The following is a 20669-nucleotide window of genomic DNA, read 5'->3' on the forward strand; positions in this document are numbered from 1 at the left end:
CCCTGAGTATGTCTCACGTATTGGCAAGAATCTGGCAAGTCTCTCCTGCTGTCTGACCTCCCCAGGAACGAAATACAACACCAAAGGGCAACATAAACCCCAGTGGCACTCTGGTGACCCTTGTGTCCTTGCCACCTCCCCTTGGGTTCCCTTCCTGTAAGGGCACAGTTGCTTAGCCTCATGTGCTGTGCAGTCAAATGAAGATTTGTTCTTCTCTTTTACTGAATAAAAGGCTGTGAAGCTGAAATTACAGTTTTAAACTGAGAGAGAGGGAAAGGAAAAAAAAATCCATTTAAGTTTACCTGCTATGTACTGGCAGTTTTATAAATTTCCTACTTCTAAATGGCTGTGCTCACAAGAGCCAGCCAAAAGGTTCTAGTTAGCTACTCTGCAAGTTGAAAACCTAACAACCAGCATATCCAATTCTATTGTTCTTCCAGAGGAACTATCAGAGAGTCAGGCTACCAGAATCCTGCCTAAGCTAGCCAAGGAATAAGCAAAAGCCTTTTACTCCTCCTAAACTGAAGTAACCAAAATAGGAACCTCAGAAGCCAAATCCATTATCTTGGCTGCTGAACCTGGAATGATGATCTGAGTCAACATAACTTTGCTGGAGAGTGGAAGGAGAAACAATGTATACCATACTTGTAGCTTTTTCCAGGGACATTAAGCGATATTAAAATAAAGGAATATTGGAATGTAAAAGGCATTAGGGTTGCATTTAAATTTCCCTTATAGAAAGGAATTCTGTAAACATTATCAAAGACCTAAGAAAAGACTAGCATAGGTCCTTTGACAGATGTAAATTAGATGTAAATTGAACTTACTCCCTGATAAAAAAGACACACATCAGTTTAGACACTTGTCTTAGATCAGCAAGGGAAAAAAAGTATCAGTTTTCTTTAATTCCCAGTCTCTCTTGGGCATTTAACCAATTCTTCTTTTCAAGAAGAGTAACAGCCAACATAGTTATTTCAACACTAATTTCTAAATCCTGGGAGATAAAAAAAGCACCAGGACATAGCACTTGAACGCGTATAATTGATTTACCCCAACATCAGTGCCATGTTTCCAAGGTGGCATTTTCCATTCAAATGCCTTTGCAGCAGTAATTCTGGCCACCTGGAATCCACTAAATGCTTATCAAAATCTCTTTCACATCATCTGCAAAAGCAAATCTTTAATTTTTTTTTTTTAGAGGACCCTATCAGCTGGATGGTACTGTGCTTTACAAATTATCAGAAGGACACTTAAATTTAAGATTTTGGATTAACTGATTTCTTAGTAACTTTCTGGAAGCCATAGAACTATTTGCCTTCACTGTGAGCTTATATTTTAATGCCAAATAGTTCTAGGTTTTCCCTACATTAAAATCTTTGTGGTACAAGTCAAGGATACACTTGCTATGCAAACACAATGCTCTTAAACAACTAAACTCTTGGTAGATTGAGGAAGAGAGGCTTCAGATCCTACCAGAGTGCACTGAATAATCACCACCTTAAACACGGACTCCAGCAAGACAGTTTGGCAAAAGGAAAGGGGAGAGCAGGTAAACAGTATCTCACACAGCAGAAGCAGGAACCTGTGCTCAGGTATTAAACTGACCACTGCAATGCTGTGGGAGTAAATTATTATACATAGCTCAGAGGATAAAGAGAACACAGAGTGACCTTGGAATTTGGATACCCACGGCTCAGCTCTTGTTTGGGGCTGGCAGCAGGATTGTTACACACTTTCCTTGCTACGGCAAGCAACAGAATATTGTGCTTTCTCCTCCATGGACAGAAGGTTCACCAGTGTGTGCAAGAGTTTTGGCAGAAACAGAACTGATTCCACTTGCAAAAAAACCAAAGAGAAATGTTTTAACTTATTTACAAGTTCAGAAGAAAATGTCTTCTCCCTGACCCAGGTTGCTAAAAAACAAGAGGCTACTTCTACCTTATGACAGTTTGTCCTTTGAGAAAGGACATACATAAATTCCCTTATTGCTTGTCTACCATGTCCTTTGCATTGCTCTTATGCTACAGCTGGAGGAGAAAAGAAGCACCTCACTTAATGTGAAATATGTCAGCTTCCATGAGCTGTAAGCAAGGAAAAGAACTCAGGTTCCTGGTAGCTGAAAACATCAATGAACCTTATTTTACCAGTCCAGCTTTTCCTACTGGAACAAGTTTTCACAGTCCCTTTCATGTACTTCAAGGAAACACTATCATTATAGACTGAAAATTAAATACTCCATTAAAGATGCAAACATTTCATGGTTAGTCCAAAACAGTGTTTGACTTCAGAATTACATCTTTTAGAAGTCTCATAAACCTAAAAAATTGCAAGAGAGACAGGAAAAGAAAGAATACCAATATTCCATTATCCAAGGCAAACAGTGCAAAGATTAAGTGACATAAGGCTATTTTAAAAAATCCCAAGTTGTTGGTAAGGAATCAATTTGCAACTCTAGAACTGGCAGAGTCCAATCAGAGCCAAGGTCTTCATTTTACAGACTTCGCGTATTACTTTGAAACTTTTGCAAAACCAAATGCATGAATTTGTGCAAGAATTATCATAACAAATTGTGGATCTCTGCCCAATTCTTCTAGCAGAGTGAATTTCATTTGATCACAAACACCCTGTCCCACAGACACCACTGCTTACAAAAACCCAAGCCGCTGCAGACTCTGGGTGTAACACGAGGAGCTTCTAACAAGCAGCTGAAAGGCACGTGTTTAAGACAGAAGTAGGAAACTACACGACATGGTGATCTCAACACAGTTCTACCTCAACCTTCCTAGAACTTTGTGAGGCAGCCAGTATTAGGACAGACAGACGGACACACATTTCTTCACAGCATCCCTAGAGGCAGGAGAAAGAAAAAAAACACACCAGAGTCACCTCAGTTATGTTACTTGATAAGAGTCATTCCCTGCAGCTATCACACTGACACTGAGGACTGTAGAGATCAGCTGATCATGTATTAATTGCATTAATATGATTTGCATGACTACACAGACATCTCAGAGACAAGCAGGTCTGCTCAGTGCCCACCTGCTGTGGCAATGACACCTGCAAGGCTGCACTGAGGCACAGGAGAAGGGTGGAGTATGGGGCAGGAGAGAGAACTGTGTGCACAGAGTAGTGCCCATGGGGGAGAACAGGACAAAAGGGACACATTGAAAAGTCTTGTAGCATTTTGTCTAGTAGCATTTTGGACCAACATTTAGGCATTCCAAAGGCAAACCTTATGTTCTTTCTGCATGTGGTCAGCAGACTTACACATTTCTATGGGAAGCCCTCTCATTTTTTTCATTTGTGTTCTCCCACTAGATAAGATGCTTACTTTCATTTTCAGATTTAACTACGTGTATTTCCTGCACATGGAAAAGCTTCCAAAGCCACACATTACAATGCTTCTCTACAGTGATCTTCTGTATAATTAAACCTCAAAATGATGAAGAGTAAGGGAACAGGGGAGCTTACCTTGCATATGGTATGAAGGAAATGCTGTACCTAAGAAGAAAGATTTTGAAAGTTACTTTTCATGTGAGATTTTTGTAGAGTGACAAAAAAGAACCCCTCTGATACTCTAAACTGCAAGATACACAATCAAAATGAAGCTCTGAGTTTGTGAGCAACAGGAAGGAGTATCCTTGCAAGTCATCTTAGCCCAGCCAGGGTATGAAACACTATGGTAAAACAGAGGGGGATATTGTGAAAGCATTTTAAACAGAGCTCTCCTGCATCCAGTATTCTGCATGTTTTAACACCTACAGGTAGGCAGGATTAGTCTTGATGGCTGCTAGGTGTCCATATCAGTTTGTGCACTCCTTTGTTGACCTTGCACAGACCATATGTTAACACAAAGAGCATTGACAATTTGATTGGCATAACTGGGTCTCTGAACAAGACAAATTCAGGACAGTGTAAAAGAGGAATACCAGACAGTAGGCAACAAATTGATTTGAATGGGAAAGGAAAAAAACCAAGTTTAGTTCAAGCTCAGAGAAATCAAACATGTTCAAAGGAACTTCCTCCAGAAATGTACAAAGAGCCCTGAGCTCTGTCTCCAAAGCCTCTGCAGTGGTGTGAGACACCAGGAAGTGGGAACAGGTCAGCTCCTCACTGATGCATTGCCTTGAACCTAAGGGATTGACAAGCTAAAGATTTTCCTTCCCTCTAACTCACACAAGGTCAAAATCCACTCACAATTCAGCTACTGATGTCAGGTGCAACAGAAAGTGGAGTGTGTAGGGAGGAAATCACTCACCATGCCATGGCAAAGAACTGTAGGATGCAGAAAAGCAGTGCAAGTCCTGCCTTACGCCACTGGAGGGGAGAGAGGGGAGGGGGGAAGAAACACAGCAGAGACAACAGTGTAAGATTCTTACTTTAAAAATATACTCCAGTTACATTAACTCCAGTAATATATACATACAGCACTGCAGTACTCACCCAGAAAGCAGAACACAGTGTTAGTATGAGGCACAACTAGAAGAAAACAAATTATTTTAATTAAAAATAGAAACAGCTCCAGTTTCTATAGATATTTCAACACTGTAATGAGGCCCCTCACAGAGATAGAAATTAATTACACCATTTCACAGTTTTATTCAATCCTGCATCATAAGAATTCTGTGTATTTAAAAGTTCCCTGTATTTAAAATGCTCTCACTATTACATTTCTGAAGTGAATTAAAGCAATCAGGACATTTCAGCCTGGTATCTCCAGAAAACAATTTTATGGCTGCAAAGGAGCAAGAGGAAGAGGTTCCTGTAGCTCTTTTGCAGGTCTCTACTCCATCCCACACACTTCTTGGTGTCACAGGCACACACCACATTTCCTCATCTTGCATAAGTAAGACTTTTCAAATACTTTTCAGTTACCACTCTTAGTTTTTCTGCTTCTGCACATTTCCTGATGATTACGTGGTTACCATGGGATTAAAGTTATATCATTACTTAGAAGTTCACCAATTAAAACTGTGATACACTTTCAAGAACTTTGGGCTATTGCTTAGTAGCTCTCCTGTGTATTTATTTAAGTAAGGCACAGTCATTCAAATCAGCACTTCTGTTTTTGGAGTTGCACTGTGTTTTCCTTTCTTTACTACAGGTAAAATCTTGGGGGGTAGTAGGACATTTTGGATTATTTTCTGCTTTAACCCTCAGTTTTAACAGAAGTCTCCTACTGGTTTTCATTTTCAATTTAAGACATGATAGCTCATTTATCTATGATAGATGCTGATTAATTCATCTTCCTTCATCAACAAATAACAGCCTTTAGATACATATGTACCATTGTGCCACTAGAGATTATGTTGTGCATTTTTCTGCTAGAGTGGAAAAAAAAGAGATATAGTACTGCATATTCAGACACTAAGACATGCATTGCCAAAGAAATTCTACACTTGACCTCAACTGGGAGTACTAACCATAAATGCAGTTCTTCCATTAGTTTTAAGGTGGTGATTTGTATATTGGTCTAAATACTGCATCATACATTTAAAGACTTGCTTTATCCCAGTGAACAACATTCCAGGCATTCTCCTGACTCCAGGCATCCTCAATGCATACAAAACACACACACCAAGCAGTACCTTCTTGCTTGGATCTGCAAGAATACACAGTCAGTTTCTCAAGCTCTGAGGCATCTCTGGATGTGTAAAGAGAAATTTGGAAGTGCTGATGCCAAGCAAATACTCTGAAGACATTCAGACTGAAAATGGGAGTTTCATGCAAGTTATACCACCTTTCAGATTTTTGACTTGCCAAGAGAAAATGGGAAAGTTGCAGTGACAAAAAAACCCATATACTTCACAGAAGAGTCAGTCTGACACTTAGCAACTTTCACGCACAGAGACACACAAAGCGTCAAGGTCAAACACAAAGCGTCAAACACAAAGCACAAGGTTTGCTACAACTTTCATCTTTTTAAAATAAAATTATTCCAAGGGTGACTCCACTGAATGCTGAATTTGCAAGTTCATTCTATCATACAAGTTTCAAATCCTGAAGCTATCAGGCACCTGGGATGATCCCTAATGCAAGGTGACCAAGGCACAGAGTTTCCCCAGCTGCTTTTCAGGAAGAGATGATTTTATCAAGGTAGAAATACCTACACAGCTCTTTCAAGACAATCAGAATATAAAAAGACACAATTATGCAAAATAAAATACCTAGCAACATCCGTAGGACAACTTAAAAAAAAACTAGAGTCCCATCATTTGTTTCTGAGGCAACATGTAAAATATGATGTTGTGACTTCAAGCACCCTAAAAAACCACATGCATGGTTCATGCACACCAGCCACAGGCCCTTAATGCTCATTTAGCAAAACAACCTGGCTTCAGCTCAGTCTTGCCCAACAGAGAGGTGCTTTTCTGCTGCTACACTCACCTTTCCACTATAGCAGATGTGTAGTGCTTGATATTTTAAGAAAAGAAGAAAAAACACAAACAAAAAAAAGCCCCAGATACACCCTGAGACATAACTGGGTCAATGGATATGAAAGGACCTCATAATGAAAATTGTTCCCAGGTTTGCATGAGTCAAAACTGACTCCTTTGATACTCACTAGCATAACAATAGTAGCAATCAAACGTGTAGGCTCAAACATCTTCTTCAATTGTTTCATTGGTCCCATAAGAAACATAGTGCTGTGAAAAACAAGTCAAGATGAACACAGAAATGAGAAAGGCAAAAGTGAAACTGGGTAAGATGAAATTGTCTGCTGCCATAGGGGCAACATGATGTTATGGCAATCAGTGCTGCATAACAAAAGAAATGGGATTATACAATGAGACAAAATCCATTCCTACTTTTCTTGGTGCAAAGTATTTATAATTTTATTCACACTTGTTCAGTTAAAACTCACATAAGCACAACAGAACTATCAAGTTAGAAGCATAGGTCAAGGTTAGCTCCAACCAGATCACCCCTGACAGATGCTTTTCTAACCTGCTTTTCAAAAATGCTTTTTACATCTGCTTTTCAAGAATACCATCAACAGAGGCTCTACATGGATTGCCAGGTAATCCAGCTCACTTCCTCTACATAAAAGTCTGTTTTCAGGCCTGGATCCATTCTCTGATCCCTTACCAGATCTGCAGCCCTCATTTAGAGCCCTGGTGATGGATACTGGATGAATTATACAAAAAGGAAGTTTTATCTAAAGTGGTATTTCTGTCCCATATACTATATTATTCTGCCTCATTAACATATTACTTCCAGTCCCATTATTTATGCTTTCTTACATCATGCTAGGTTTCCACAATCACAGGAAGTCTGGCCTGTCACAAGGTCTGTAGGACTTTGCTTCAGGAACCTCGATGGCCATGAATTCTTACCACATATGCTTGCCCTGGCAGACAAACTGCCCTGAATATATTCACCAAAACACACAGAACACTGCCAAATGCAAAGTGGTGAAGAATTACTTTTATCTTGGGAAACAGGAACCAACAAAATTAAAAAACCTCAATGCTCAAAGCATGAGTTTGATTCTTGTTTACTGATGAGCAACTTTTACCTTGAATACACTACTAATAACAATACACAAAATTGAAATTTTCTTTAGCATTTCAGGGCACTACTGGAAAAATACTGTTCTGTAAAATTCAACAAGAAAATTGTCTACAAAAGCAAATCTTCTCTCACAAATGCAACTGTTTCTACCACTCATGCATTATCATTCTGCTTTAGTTTCTCATCTGCGTTAGGGAAATAATACATAAAGACTCTTACCTCCCAAGAGATGCAATATTCCCCAGAGTATAAAACACTGCAAAGAGTACCAGCCCTTTCTTTGGTATCCATAGCAGACAACTACCCTAAAAGGGAACATTTAGAGAGAGGGGGTAAAAATTAACAGCTTTCTAATTGAAACAAATATATTTAACCAAGAAGTATCACATCACAAAAGAAATCTTAGGCAAACTTAAAGCCAAACTGCAGAATCACACATACAAAAGTAAATTAGCATTCTTGTTAAGAGTCGGTGTATTGCATCTAACTGGAGCCGAGTCAGACATCTCCACGGAGACTCGGAAAAATCAAGCAGCAGCAGAGCAAGGCTGTAATTATCTGGGCTCCCTAAACTCAAACACTGGGGAGATCTGGCAAAAAGTCCTTACCAAGATCGAGCACAGGCATCCAATCGCAAAACACGCAACGAAGCCTTTCACTCGGGTGCCCCAACTTAACGAAGTCGCATCGATAAACTGGAAACGAGGAGAAGAACAAAAGTGAAACTTGTTTACTTGCAGCTCTTGCCTCCCACCAAGCGCGCAAACTTCCTCTCAGACGCCGCGCCGTGTCCCGTTCGGGCACCCGCTGTGTCCCCGCGGCAAGGGGGATGCCGAGGCGCCGGGACAAGCGGGGGAGCGCTGGCGGAGCCCACGCGGGACAGCCCGGCCCCGCCAGCCGCGACTTCTCGGCGGTGGGGGCTCCGCCACTCCGCCCAGCACCCCGGGGAGGGGTGGCCGAGTCCCCCCGCCCGGGAGAGAGGGGAGCGGCAGCGCAGCGCTACCTCGGCCAGGCCGCTCGGCTCCTCCGCGTCGCGGCCGCTCAGCACCCGCTTCAGCTTGTCCATGGCTCCGCACCCCGCCCGCCCGGAATGCCCTGCCCTTCCCTTCCCTTCCCTTCCCTTCCCTTCCCTTCCCTTCCCTTCCCTTCCCTGCCCTTCCCTTCCCTCCTCAGGGACTACCAGCCCCGGCAGGCACCTGCGCGCCGCAGGTAGGGGAAGGCAGCGGCGCGGCGCGCAGGCTGCCGGGGGATGTAGTCCGGATGCGCATGGATCCTACCTCCTCCCAGCACTTTCGAATCCATTATTGGCAATAGCAAAACTCATTTTATAGTCATATAGGTTTCATTTTCCCCCCACAACTGTAGCTCTTCTCCCGCTCTTCTCCCTCTCACTTTGTTCTCATAACAACCCAGAGCACTCTCCTGCCAGGCAAAGGCATGTGGATGCAGCGTCCTACTAGCAGGCAAAATGCAGCATCGCAAACAGTTATTTCAGTTTATTTTGCTCGGTTAAAAACAGAACTATAAAATGTTTGGTACATTTTATTTAGCAACATACAAGGAACAATATAAACTGCCACATTAAACTCAACACAAAACAGCTGGAGGATTACCCCACTCCCTCCCCCTAAACTTATTTGTTGAAAGTGGTACTTTTCTGTGGAAATTTTGTGCCAGAGCGCCTGCGGTATGCCAGTTTATACTGCTGCTTCTTGGTAATCCGTGTGGTGTAAGTCACAAAGTGCTCCAACGCTGAATTTATTGTAACTGTAACCTCCTAAACGTGTTTGTGTGATTTCCCCAACACGTGTGTTCCACTGAAATGCACAGCACCCTTTAGAATACATGGGTATCACATATCTATAGAGTCAGGATACAAGTCCATTCCATAAAACTCTACCAACAGGTCACAAATTAGGATGTGTGATGGATGAGAAAATACACAGTGTCAGCTAAACATGCAGAGTGCCCTTTCCACTGCTCTCCCTCTGCTCTGTGGGTTTCCACCCACACTCTATTTCAGCCCAAAGGAATTTAATGTTAGCATCACTGACCAAGCCCAAATCACAGTTTGAATTAACAAATGCAGATATAGTTTCCTTCATGCCAGCACTACATGAGCTCTCCTCTCAGTCATACCGGCTCTAAAGTGTGTTTTTATGAGCTTTAAAGCATGTAAACTAACAGATGCTTAGAGTAAAAGAAGTGCCATGATTTACTTCTACCAGAAAAGTCTCTTCACCCCCATATGTTGTTCTCTTCCTTTTCACTCTTTCCTCTATCACTAGAGTGGACACAAATAATCTATCACCAAATGAATTTTAATTGCTTCCATGCTGCATTCATTTGCAGTCCCCTTCTTTATCCTGACAATAAAATCTTTAGGAAACAAGTGTGAGAAGATGAAGAAAGCCAGTAGAATTTAGGACTGTAATGGGGAACATGGAGGACCTCACTTCTATTTCAAAGTGGCCATAAATGCATTCACCCAGATAATGTCTGATAATTATCTGATAATTATCACAGCTGATAACCTCTTTCAGATACTGTTTCATTTCAGATCTCTCCACCCATGGATCGTAAGATTTTTTGCAGCAATCCTTTCCAAAGGATTCCAAAGGTAAGGCTGAAGGTGTATTCAGAAAAAAAATATTCTAATCAATAACTTTGTATAAACTAATCCTCACAGACCTTCTATGAGATAGGCATATATTAACTCTCACTTTTACATGCAGGGAATGGAGGCACAGAGAAATGTCTTTCCCATGGTTAGAGAAAATCAGTGACACAGGAAAAATTGCAGTTAGTTTCTGCCTTTCCACCTGATGTTGAATTCACTAGACCAGCCTGCCTCAAATAAAAGTGAAGTATGTTATTTGTTTTTACTAAGAAAACAGCCACTTAGATGGCAGTAGACTTTCTTTTCCCCCTAAAAACCTCACGGTCTTCTCTACATGAAAACCACTTCACAAAAGATCTAGTTAAATATTAGGTTTTGTGGTGGGTTGCTTCTAGTAAGCCATGCAGTGTAGAATATGAGGATTTTTAAACAAAAACCCCAAGATATCAGAATGTGTACATGCTCTTATCTGCAAGCACCTTAAACCACAAGGCCTGCTTTTCACTGCAGTTACTTGCTTCCTGCACTGAGTGTCAGCAGTTACCCCAGACAAGCCTGCTTTGCTGCCCCATTCTTAGGCCAAACCATTAAGATATTGTAGGATTCCCAAAAGCAATACAGATATTTAATCTACAGAGTATTGAAACCATGACTATACAAGTGATCACACTTCTATTAATATTAGAACTTAAAATACACCAAAGTGATGTATCTGGAATACGTTTGCATCCTTTTAAGGCCATACAGGATTTGATTTCTCAATACCAGCATCCTTTAGGGATCAGAGACTAAAGAGCCCTGCCTTCCCCAGCCTTAAGCCCCAATGCAGATTGGAAAGTTGGCTGTCAGGGCAGTAGAACCATCACACACGGGCACACCCAAGAGAAGGCCTGTGCTTTCCAGCATCGCACATGACTGGAACAGCTCAGGGACCTCAAGTAACTGCCCAGAGAACTCCAGTGGACATCAGATTAAACCAGCATTTGTGAAGAGATTTACCAGTGTCTCTCTGTTAACCTCCAGCTTTTTTCCTGCTCTGGAGTTAATGCCTCACAAATAATTTTACTTTCATATAGTGCATTTTTTCCCCTACAGTTAAACCTAGCCTCAGATGAAATGAATATTCTAAGGTGAGACTCTGGATCAGAGACCACAAAAAATAACTTAGCTGGTTATCAACTCACAGGAGGGGAAGCCAAGTAAAATAGGTAGTTTATGACAGACAGATCAAAATAAATGCAGAGGAATGATTATCTTTTTTTTACTGTGGATTATTTCTCAATAAAAATAAAATCATGCCAGCTCTACAACTCCGGTAGTTTTTAGTATCTGAAGCAGCAGTAACAAAATCTTCACAGAAGTGTTAGTGGAGGAGGGTCCAGACAATACTCCTGCCTGCTTGGTGAACTAAACAGAACCCAGACTCTCAATAGTCATTTCTCCAGTGCTGTTGAAAACTGTAACTCACCACCAGTCTATCATCAACTCCAGATACAGGTTAAAAAAACCCAAACAAAAAACACCATTAGCAAAACCTGCTTGAAATGTTTTCTCTCAAGGCTACAGAAAAATTAGCCAAATTCTTCATTCCACTAGTAGTGAAACACCCCCCCATGACAACAATTATGTGATCACATTATCTCCAATATACTTCAAGTCCATATAAAGTCACATTTATTTAGACTTAGCACATGTGGTTTCCAGTGATGCTTCTGGCTGAGGCTCCAGCTTCTCTGGGAATTCTAGTTTTTCACAGATTGTCTCCTTTATTGGTAGATACTGAGAGATCTCGTTAGGTTCCGTGAACAGGGAAGGTGGAACGTTCTAAAAAGCAAAAATTTTACGTGAAACAAGTGAGAGAAAAGAGGGGATAAAAAAAGTATTCCAAACCCAAATTTTTACAGACAATTACTCTATAATTTACTGGATGTGAACACCCGGAGTCAGGTATGATTATTAAAATATACCTTATAACTTCAAATGGGCTGTCTCACTCCCTGCATGGATCAACAGGTCAAGGTAAGGTATTTAACATTTTTAAGCAGCAGATTATAAAAGTGCAAGAAAGTCAGAGATACTCATAAACACCTACAATGTTTTTTAAAAATATATTTAAAATGTGAATGGAACAGTCTTTTTAAGGTTCTAGAAAAAATTATCTAACAGCATAGGTGATAATTTTTAAACATAAGGCGAAGTAAATCCTAGATCACTGATTTGTATTTCAAAAATTACAAAACTATCAAAAAGCTCATGTTTGGATTTAGTTTTCTTTATAGGGATCACATATTATTAAGAAATGATACAGCACCCCTTTCCTCACAAGGAAAAAAGTATTCCTCACAAGGAAAAAAGATCAGTACCACAGCAGCCACTTTCTAGAGGCAAAGGTAAAACAAGGGAGAAGGAAAGGTACAAGAAAATGAAAGTTCAGGTTTTGGGTCAAGAATAAAAATAAACATCTGCAACTCCAAATGTACCACAAATTATTCTGAGCCATTACTAGAGTTTTAAGTTGACCCATTAACCTCAAATATTTGAGAAAAACTGAACGAGTCTATTACCAGACAGATCTTAGCCCCTAATACTGCTTGGAAGCACACAACCAGCCATGAAATTTAACATCATGGGACATGGAGTACCTGATCTTGTGGCTGAACAGTTCTATGAAAAAATAAAATAATAAAAACATTTTATTAACTCAAAAGTAGAAAACCTTATCTATTCCAATCCCACATCATGTCATCTGTGATCTGAGCATTTACAAAAGGCAAATGTGCCCTAAAACCACCAAAACAAATGCTGCATGAGCAGAACTTTCCTCTGTATCAATTCCAAACCTTACAAAGAATGACTTAGAGACACAGTATTTTCTATGCTGACCATAAAACAAAAAAGCAGACAGAAGAAAAGAAAGAAAGCTTAAAAAATACTATACCTTTAAACTTGATATTTTGCTTTCTCTGGATGTGTATTCTCGCAACATGTAGGTCTTGTCAGCCTAATGGAAAAAAATTATCATTTGCTATTGCTGAAAACTAAGCATTTAAAATACACTGAGTTTATTAAGAACTGCAATTTGGTTGACCACATAATTTCACCTAGGAGTAGAAATGTACATTCAAAATTCATGAAGACAGAGAAGGACAATGTTCTTTTTTTCCAAAATCCACCCTTCTGTGTGCATGCATAAAAAAAAGCTCTGTGACTGAATATTCTTGTAATTTTTACTCAGCTACAACTCCTACACATCTACACAGGATTACCAAACCACAAATCCTAACATCCTGTATTATTTATGACATACCAGAACTCAATGTACTATGGACAGTTATTTGCAAGTTACACTTGCAGTCTAATTCTATTAGATATGACAAAAATAATTTACTTGGAAACAAGACAGTATTGAACTCTTTATTGTTGCCTATATTTCCTCTTGCATTTCCTCCTCCAATCTGTGTCTGTCAAATGTGTTTAAATGATTACATCACATGAAGGGTAGCCTACTCTGCTCATACACCATAGCATCCAGCACTGGTCACTAGTTCAGCACCACCACAACAATAAAGTACACCTGGAAGTTCTTATGTCCCCAAATATCAGTATTAAATTGGAGGAACATAAGGTCACTGAAAGTAAAATGGCAAGGGAACCTCTGTAAAATAATCATGATGGAAAGTAAGGGTTTACCTCATGATGAAGCCTTGTATCATTCATTCTGATGAGTACTCCATCAACTCGCAAGAAAAACCTCAGCAGCACAAAAAAGCTGGAAGGCATAACTCTCTGCAAAAACAAAGATGGTCCATTCAGCACATGACAAAGGTCTACTTTAAGAATGTACTTGTCTACATCAGATATTCACAGTGGAAGACAATAAGAGAAATTTTCAAGAATGAAGTCAAAATCTGGGCTGTTGACTTACTGCAGCTATGGCTGCACAGCAGGGCACAGTGTCCCAAAGGACTATTAGGCAGGATGCAGAAGGAGGGAAAAGATTGTCCACTGAGGCAAATGACAGATGACAAAGATTTCCAAACAACACCAGCCTTGAAGTAAGATCAAGACTTCTTGATCTTACTTCAAGAGATCTGAAGTAAGATCTAGTAAGATCATACTTCTAGGAGCAAGGATGAAGAACTTTGTGTTTTAAAGTTTAAATGCCAAAAGGCACAGCATGCAAAAGTAGCTATGTTTTACATTTATCAGCCAACTGATATTTTATATCATATTTTATACACATATACACAGGCATATTTTATACACCTCCCAGTACTCACTACTTTCACACTCAGACTTGATACTCCATGATCATGGAGTTCATCTTCAAACAGGAGTACTTCTTCAAAAAACATAATTTGTTCCCTGGCTTTCAATTTCTCTGTATTTATGTGTTCTGTTGTAGGAACAACCTAAAGAAAAAGATTAAGAACAGTTAGCATATTAATTTGTTGCCAAACTACATAAAGTTTGTCCTGATCTTTTGAATTCCACAGTTTTAGAAGAGAAAAAACTTTTAGGGCACTAAGCTTAAGACACCCCAAATTTCTAAGAGAAAAAGTTAAAATCAAACTTTCCAAGAGTTTCTTCTTGGAAATAAACATGAAGCAAAAGCAGAAACTAGGAGTGGAAAATTCTGAATAAAGTTCCCTGTGGGTACAGGCTCAGTAGGGTTTCGGCTCTAAAAAATTCTTCTTACATTCCTCCAATTGCTTCTTTCAAAACATTTGAAGATGCCTTGTATTTAACATATGTATGAGAAGTTCAGGTTTATCAATAGATTTCCATGCATTTAGTATATCTAGCCCACTATACACCTTGAAAAGGATTTTAGCAAAGCCTTCCCACAGAAATAAGTACCTATATATTTTCCTTCTCATGGTCTCCACAGACACTTCTGGTGCCTAAAGACTACAGACCAACACTTTATTTCTTTGATGTACTTTTAATTCCAGAATAACTCAAATGATCTCTAACTAAAGCAATTCTAGCTAATTGATATAGATTATGTGCTTAGTAGCAAGCAATCTGTATGCAGTAAAGAGAAGCTGGGAACTTCAGTCTTATTTTCACGTAAATAAAGACACAGGAGGGCCTGTGAGTTTAAATATGAGGAGTTACTGAGTTACTGTTGCAGAAAGACATAAGGCCATTGAAAGCAGCAAGATCTACATATCTGCTTGACAAACAGGCAAGTAGCAGAGCATGAAGGTACTACAGAATCACACATTGACAGTTCTGCTGTGAGAAGCTTGGGGCTCCATCAGGGCAAGAGCTGAAGACTCCCATGTGCTTTAATCCTAAAATGCTTTAAGATACTGCCCACCCCTGTTATTAAAATAAGCCATGATTTCATTAGGATAAAATGCTGAGAGACATGAGACGCCCAAATCGTACTTTGAAATCAGAAATCACAAAGCATGAAAGACTTTACAGAAGCCTATTGAAAGGTAAATGACAGCTTAAAAAAAGAAAAATTTGACTGAAACAACATGTGGTCAGCAATTAACAAGAAGAAAATGGTTACCTTTAATGTTGCAGTATCTCCCAGCAAAGTTCCTTTGTAGTCTGTTGTGTAAGTCCAGTCATATGGCTTGACAACTTCCTTAGTGTGCTCAGTCTCACTCCTCAAAAAGTGAAAGAGAAAACAGCTTTGTAGTAATTGCTTTGGAGCAACTCTCAAATAATTACAACCTCACATAAGACTGTGCATTACAACTCCCACACTGTTCCCAAAGAAATGCAGCAGCATTGTCTGTGCTGCAATTACTATGTCAAGACTTAATCATGGTTTCACAACATCTGTTTCCATAGTAACTTTGAAAGCAATTATGAGAATTCTCAATTTAACACAATCTCAGTTCTATGACTCAAAATAATTTTCATTCAATATTGCTGAAAAATTTGTATTTCAAGATCAATTTTTCTTTAAGTAGGCAGAAAGTGATCTGTTGACAACACACAGCAATCATTAACACTGCAGTTTGCCATAGTTTTCATGACAACTTTGCTCTCTGTGCTTTATTTCCAGGCGCTCTACAGCTAATCTAATTTGGTAAATACTAAGCTTATAATTAGTTCTCATGCATGGTAATTGTTCTGCTTTATTCCTAAGGCTAAGATTTTGAACTTGTACAGCACTTTGCAACACCACACAATACAATCCTGTAATGCTCGAGGCCCTACGAGTTTGAATAAACAGAAACAGCATTAAGCCACGTTAAACTTGAAGTTTACTTTCAGAAAGACAAAACGCAGCTGAAAAATACAGCTGAAGCAATTTAACAGAAAGCATGATGACAGCAAAGAAAAGTGAAGTGACTTCTGTGATCACACACTGTATCTAGGTTAGAACCAAATGCTGCATGGTCTGCAAGAGTTCAGTCTGTTCTGTTAACTACTGTATGACAGTTTCACATACAACACACCAGTACTTGCCCACTGGTGATAAAATACTGTACCTGCTCTCTTGCCACTCCTCTGCACAAGCGACTTTGATCATACCTTGACAATTATTGACACATTTTAAAGCATCTGTAGCATTGAACTCAATTCCAAAACCATGGTCATGCTGTATTCTTAGGACATTGTCTCCAAACATCATCTCTGGCAAGGAAGGCATGTGTAATTCATCAGCCAACCTGCAGAGAAAAATAAAAGAAACATCAGTCAGCTATAGTTCAGTGAAAGCGGTCCTTGTTTTGGAATAAGTATTCTTTAGACCATGATAATTTAGAAGACACATCATCAATATTTTCTGCAAGACTTAGTTGTTTTACCAGATTAATCATTTGGCCTGAAATGCAGTCATTGATCCAAAGTGACTTTTCCACCACAAAAGTATTTCTAAACCATTACTTCTCCATCAGGCTCATACAAAAGTCTCACACATGAGCAATAAAAAAAATATCTGAGAAGCACACAGAAGTAGTTTCTCAATGTGCACTAGCAAATCTCTGGATGGTAAATTGACCAACTTTGGTAGGCGCTCCAAGAAACTTTCAGGAACAAGGACTCATCATCAGCAAGTTTGAATTCACTCCACAGTGATCCATACTTCCAAATTCAGAAGCCTACAAAAAAGATGCTTAAAACAAGCCTGGCAGGGCATGCAAAAAGTGCAGAAGACATTACTGTGCTCTACTACTTTTTCAAGCTGGTTGAAGAGATGTACTGGTATTTATAACTTTAAGCAGGAAAGCCACAGAACCAACTGAACAAGGTACTGCATGAACCAAGTAAGCACCACCCCTGCAGAAGATCTCAAAGCATCCTATTTCACATTTTGTTTTACATCAGTCTGTATGCTTATTTAAAGTTACATATACATACACTACATATAAATAGAGACAAACCCCAACACTTGATATATCCTCTGACCTTCATTACCAAAAACCTTCCTATATTTCTTTTCCTCTCTACCTACTTGACTTACCGAGATAAAAAAGGAATACATGACATCTGGAGAGAAGCAAGCTTTAAGACATACTAATTTGAAGGAGGGGAGGGAGAATAGTGTGCTAATCATAATGTTCACTTTGATAAAAAGGCATTTCTGAACAAAAGTGGTTATTTCTGTAACCCTGAATACAAAAGAACAATCTGCTAACCTAACTAAAATAAAAATAGCAAATTCATAGTCCTGTAGAATAAGATCCTATGTTTTTTCCAATAGAAGGCAGAGTAACATTATGAATTTTTCCATTTCATCAAGTATAGGAATCCCTGACCCACAAAAACCAATTCCTGCATAAAAAAGATTCCTTGGCTATGGCATAGTTAATCTTTCACCTTTCCACACAGGTTGCTGAGGGATTTTTGCAACACATATTTGCAAGAAATAAAATTCCTATAGATACTAGTAATGTTCCCCAAGCAATAAAAAAGACAAAATGGGTCACTGTGACCTTGTTGCACTTCATACAATTGGCCTAAGCCCATGGATCCAGCCTATCCAGATCCCTCTGCTGAGCCTTCCTACCCTCCACCAAATCAACAATCCCACCTGACTCGGGCTCATCTGTGAACTTACTGAGGGTGCACTGAATCACCTTGTCCAGATCATCAATAAAGATATTGAACAGGACTGGCCCTAGTACTGAGCCCTGGGGAACATCACTGTTGACAGGCTATCAGCTGGATGTAACTCCATTCACCATCCTGCTTTGAGCTCAGCCATCCAGCCAGGGCTTCACCCAGCAAACAGGGCACTCATCCAAACCATGAGCAGCCAGTTCCTCCCAGAGAAGGCCTCATTAGCCTCAGAAAAGGTAAAAGCAAGGTAAATGAAAATACATTTAACAAAACTAATGAGATTCCCAGGTAGATTGGAATTTATTCCAGAAAATGAAACAAAGAAATATCTGCCAAATTCATCTGCCACTGAGGTCAGTTATGGCACAGCTGAACTGTTCAGTTTCACATTAGGAAATCTGACTTAAGCTCTTGATGCTGATACAGGAACATTTCCTCCAGTGGTTTGACTGGAGTGGAAATTACTACATGAAGAGAGAAAATTTTAAATTTTTAATGAAAACCACTACCTTAAAATAGCTATTACCAAGACATGGTATGAGACATTTAAAAGACCCTTTTTCAAAAGTAATTAAGAAAATCAGGCTTCTAATTAGCAGGCCTCAGTTCACAGAGGTCCAGAGATCCAAAACCATTATAATCACACAATCACAGAATGGTTTGGGTTGGAAGAAACCTTAAAAGTCAAGGTCCAACCCCCCCTGCCATGGCCAGGAACACCTCCCACTACCAGGCTGCTCAGAACCCCATCCAGCCTGGCTTTGAACACCTCCAGGGATGGGACATTTACAGCAACTCTGGGCAACCCGTTCCAGTGCCTCACCACTTTCACAGTAAAGAATTTCTTCCTAGAGGCCAATCCCTGTCTCCTCTCAGTTCGAATCCATTCCCCCTTGTCCTGGTACTACATGTCCTTGTAAAAAGTCCCTCTGCGTCTTTCTTGCAGGCTGCCTTCTGCAATCACTAAAACAAAATTTTGGAAATCGCCTGTAATCCACGTCGCCCCAGCTTCTCCAGCCAGAGAATCAAGCTTGAAGCGAGGGCACAACCCCGGTTCCCCCATAAGCGGGCCGAACAGCATCTCCCCGCTCCGGGAACGCTCTGCTCCTTTCGCAAGGCCACCCGACGCCCCCAGCCCCGCGCTGGGAGAGCCCAGCCCGCAGCCCCGCGGGGGCTCCCCGAGAGCGGGGACACCGTGCAGAGGCTTCCCGAGCAGCGGGGACACCGTGCTGTGCTGTGCTATGCCGTGCCGTGCCCCTGCCCGCCCCCGGCCCGCAGCCCGCCCCACCTCTCGGCCTGCGCCGACTTCATGATGTGCGTCCGGGCGGCGCTCAGCTTCCACGGCCCGAAGGTGAAGTCGCGCCGGCTGCTCTGGAAAACGGGGTGCATGGCGGCCTCCTCTCCGCCGGGGAGAAGGCAGGAGGCGGCGGCAGGGGCGGCAAAGGCGGCGGAGCCGCTCTCCTCCCCTCTCCTCCCGCACAGCCCGCACGGCAGCGGCGGCGCCCCGGAACTGCCGCCGTGAGGCGTTTCCGCTTCCCGGGGCGCGCGGCGGCGGCGGAAGGCTGCGCTGCGTCAGGGAGAGCTGCCAGCAGGGCGGGCGAGCGGAGCTGCTCTGCTCAGCCTAGAGAAGCCACAGCTGCAGGGCTCTGTCCAGCTCTGGGCTCCTCGGTACAAGAGAGACAGGGAGCTGCCGGAGCGGGGCCAGCCGAGAGGGCAACGAGCGTTATTAAGTGACTGAAGCATCTCTCTTAGGAAGGGCTGAGGGAGCTGGGCCTGTTCAGCCTCGAGGAGAGGTGGCTGAGAGGGGACCTCATCAGTGTGTATAAATATCTAAAGAGGGGGTTCCAAGAGTATGGATGCAGGCTCTTCTCGGTGGCACCAAGCAATGGGACAAGAGGCAGCGGGCAGAAACTGATGCACGGGAAGTTCCACCTGAACATGAGGATGATCTCCTTTCCTGTGCAGGTGACTGAGCACTGGAACAGGTTGCCCAGAGAGGTTCTGGAGTCTCCCTCACTGGAGATATTCCAGACCCATCTGGACACAATCCTGTGCCATGTGTCCTGGAATGACCCTGCTTGAGCAGGGAGGTTGGAGCATTGTGGCCCCTTCCAGCCTACCCAGTGTGTGATTCTGTGAGGTGACATGTGGGGTTAGGTGGGAGAGGGCTGGGGATCCACACTCCTCTGTGCTGCCGGAGCCACTGTGGGGAAAGCAGGCTCTCCAGTCACCTCTGCTCAGGATGAAAAGCCAGCAAGTTTACCCAAGCCCCTGTTCGATGTCGCTGTTGAGCAGCTAGCAGAGTAATGAAGGCATCAGTTCTCAGTGGCAAGAAGGAATGACCTTTATTGTTTTGATTTTATCACATTTATAGAGTTCTCAAAAGTCACCCAGATTGGTCAGTCAGAAGCTTTCCCCCAGGCCTGATTGGCCAGGCCTGCACTGTCCAAGTTCTGGGACACTGTTCCAACAACATCCAAACTTTATCTTTATTTATAAA

At 41.3% G+C, this 20669-nt stretch overlaps 2 protein-coding genes across 2 annotated transcripts; both read right to left on the bottom strand.

The window, feature by feature from the left end:
- Positions 1-2342: 2342 nt before the first annotated feature.
- On the bottom strand, positions 2343-8621 carry SFT2D2 (SFT2 domain containing 2). The gene is made up of 8 exons (XM_085071567.1): positions 8519-8621; positions 8124-8210; positions 7735-7820; positions 6566-6647; positions 4444-4479; positions 4259-4317; positions 3472-3501; positions 2343-2847 (listed from the first exon to the last, which is right to left on the bottom strand). Exons 1-8 carry the CDS (start codon positions 8579-8581, stop codon positions 2808-2810), a joined length of 483 nt encoding a protein of 160 aa, XP_084927693.1. The 5' UTR covers positions 8582-8621; the 3' UTR covers positions 2343-2807.
- A 375-nt stretch (positions 8622-8996) lies between these two features.
- Positions 8997-19682, bottom strand: TIPRL (TOR signaling pathway regulator). Its single transcript, XM_085071579.1, has 7 exons — positions 19458-19682; positions 16597-16776; positions 15663-15762; positions 14416-14547; positions 13826-13921; positions 13074-13136; positions 8997-11959 (listed from the first exon to the last, which is right to left on the bottom strand). Exons 1-7 carry the CDS (start codon positions 19556-19558, stop codon positions 11810-11812), a joined length of 822 nt encoding a protein of 273 aa, XP_084927705.1. The 5' UTR covers positions 19559-19682; the 3' UTR covers positions 8997-11809.
- Between the last annotated feature and the right edge of the window lie 987 nt (positions 19683-20669).

The sequence above is a fragment of the Lichenostomus cassidix genome, chromosome 1, assembly GCF_008360975.1.
Source record: "Lichenostomus cassidix isolate B80296 chromosome 1, HeHo_3.0, whole genome shotgun sequence".
NCBI classification, from domain to species: domain Eukaryota; kingdom Metazoa; phylum Chordata; class Aves; order Passeriformes; family Meliphagidae; genus Lichenostomus; species Lichenostomus cassidix.

Bases quoted from the DNA above. Each gene is read 5' to 3' on its own strand.
- SFT2D2 (XM_085071567.1), bottom strand. From the start codon at position 8,581: ATGGACAAGCTGAAGCGGGTGCTGAGCGGCCGCGACGCGGAGGAGCCG. The intron at 8,211-8,518 runs GTAGCGCTGCGC...CCTCGTTTCCAG, and splicing joins AGCCGAGCGGCCTGGCCGAG to TTTATCGATGCGACTTCGTT. The intron at 4,480-6,565 runs GTGAGTATCAAA...GTTTTCTTCTAG, and splicing joins TTGCTACTATTGTTATGCTA to TTGTGCCTCATACTAACACT.
- TIPRL (XM_085071579.1), bottom strand. From the start codon at position 19,558: ATGCACCCCGTTTTCCAGAGCAGCCGGCGCGACTTCACCTTCGGGCCG. The intron at 13,922-14,415 runs GTGAGTACTGGG...TTGTTTTTGCAG, and splicing joins CAAGTCTGAGTGTGAAAGTA to AGAGTTATGCCTTCCAGCTT. The intron at 13,137-13,825 runs GTAAACCCTTAC...TTTTTCCATTAG, and splicing joins ATACAAGGCTTCATCATGAG to GCTGACAAGACCTACATGTT.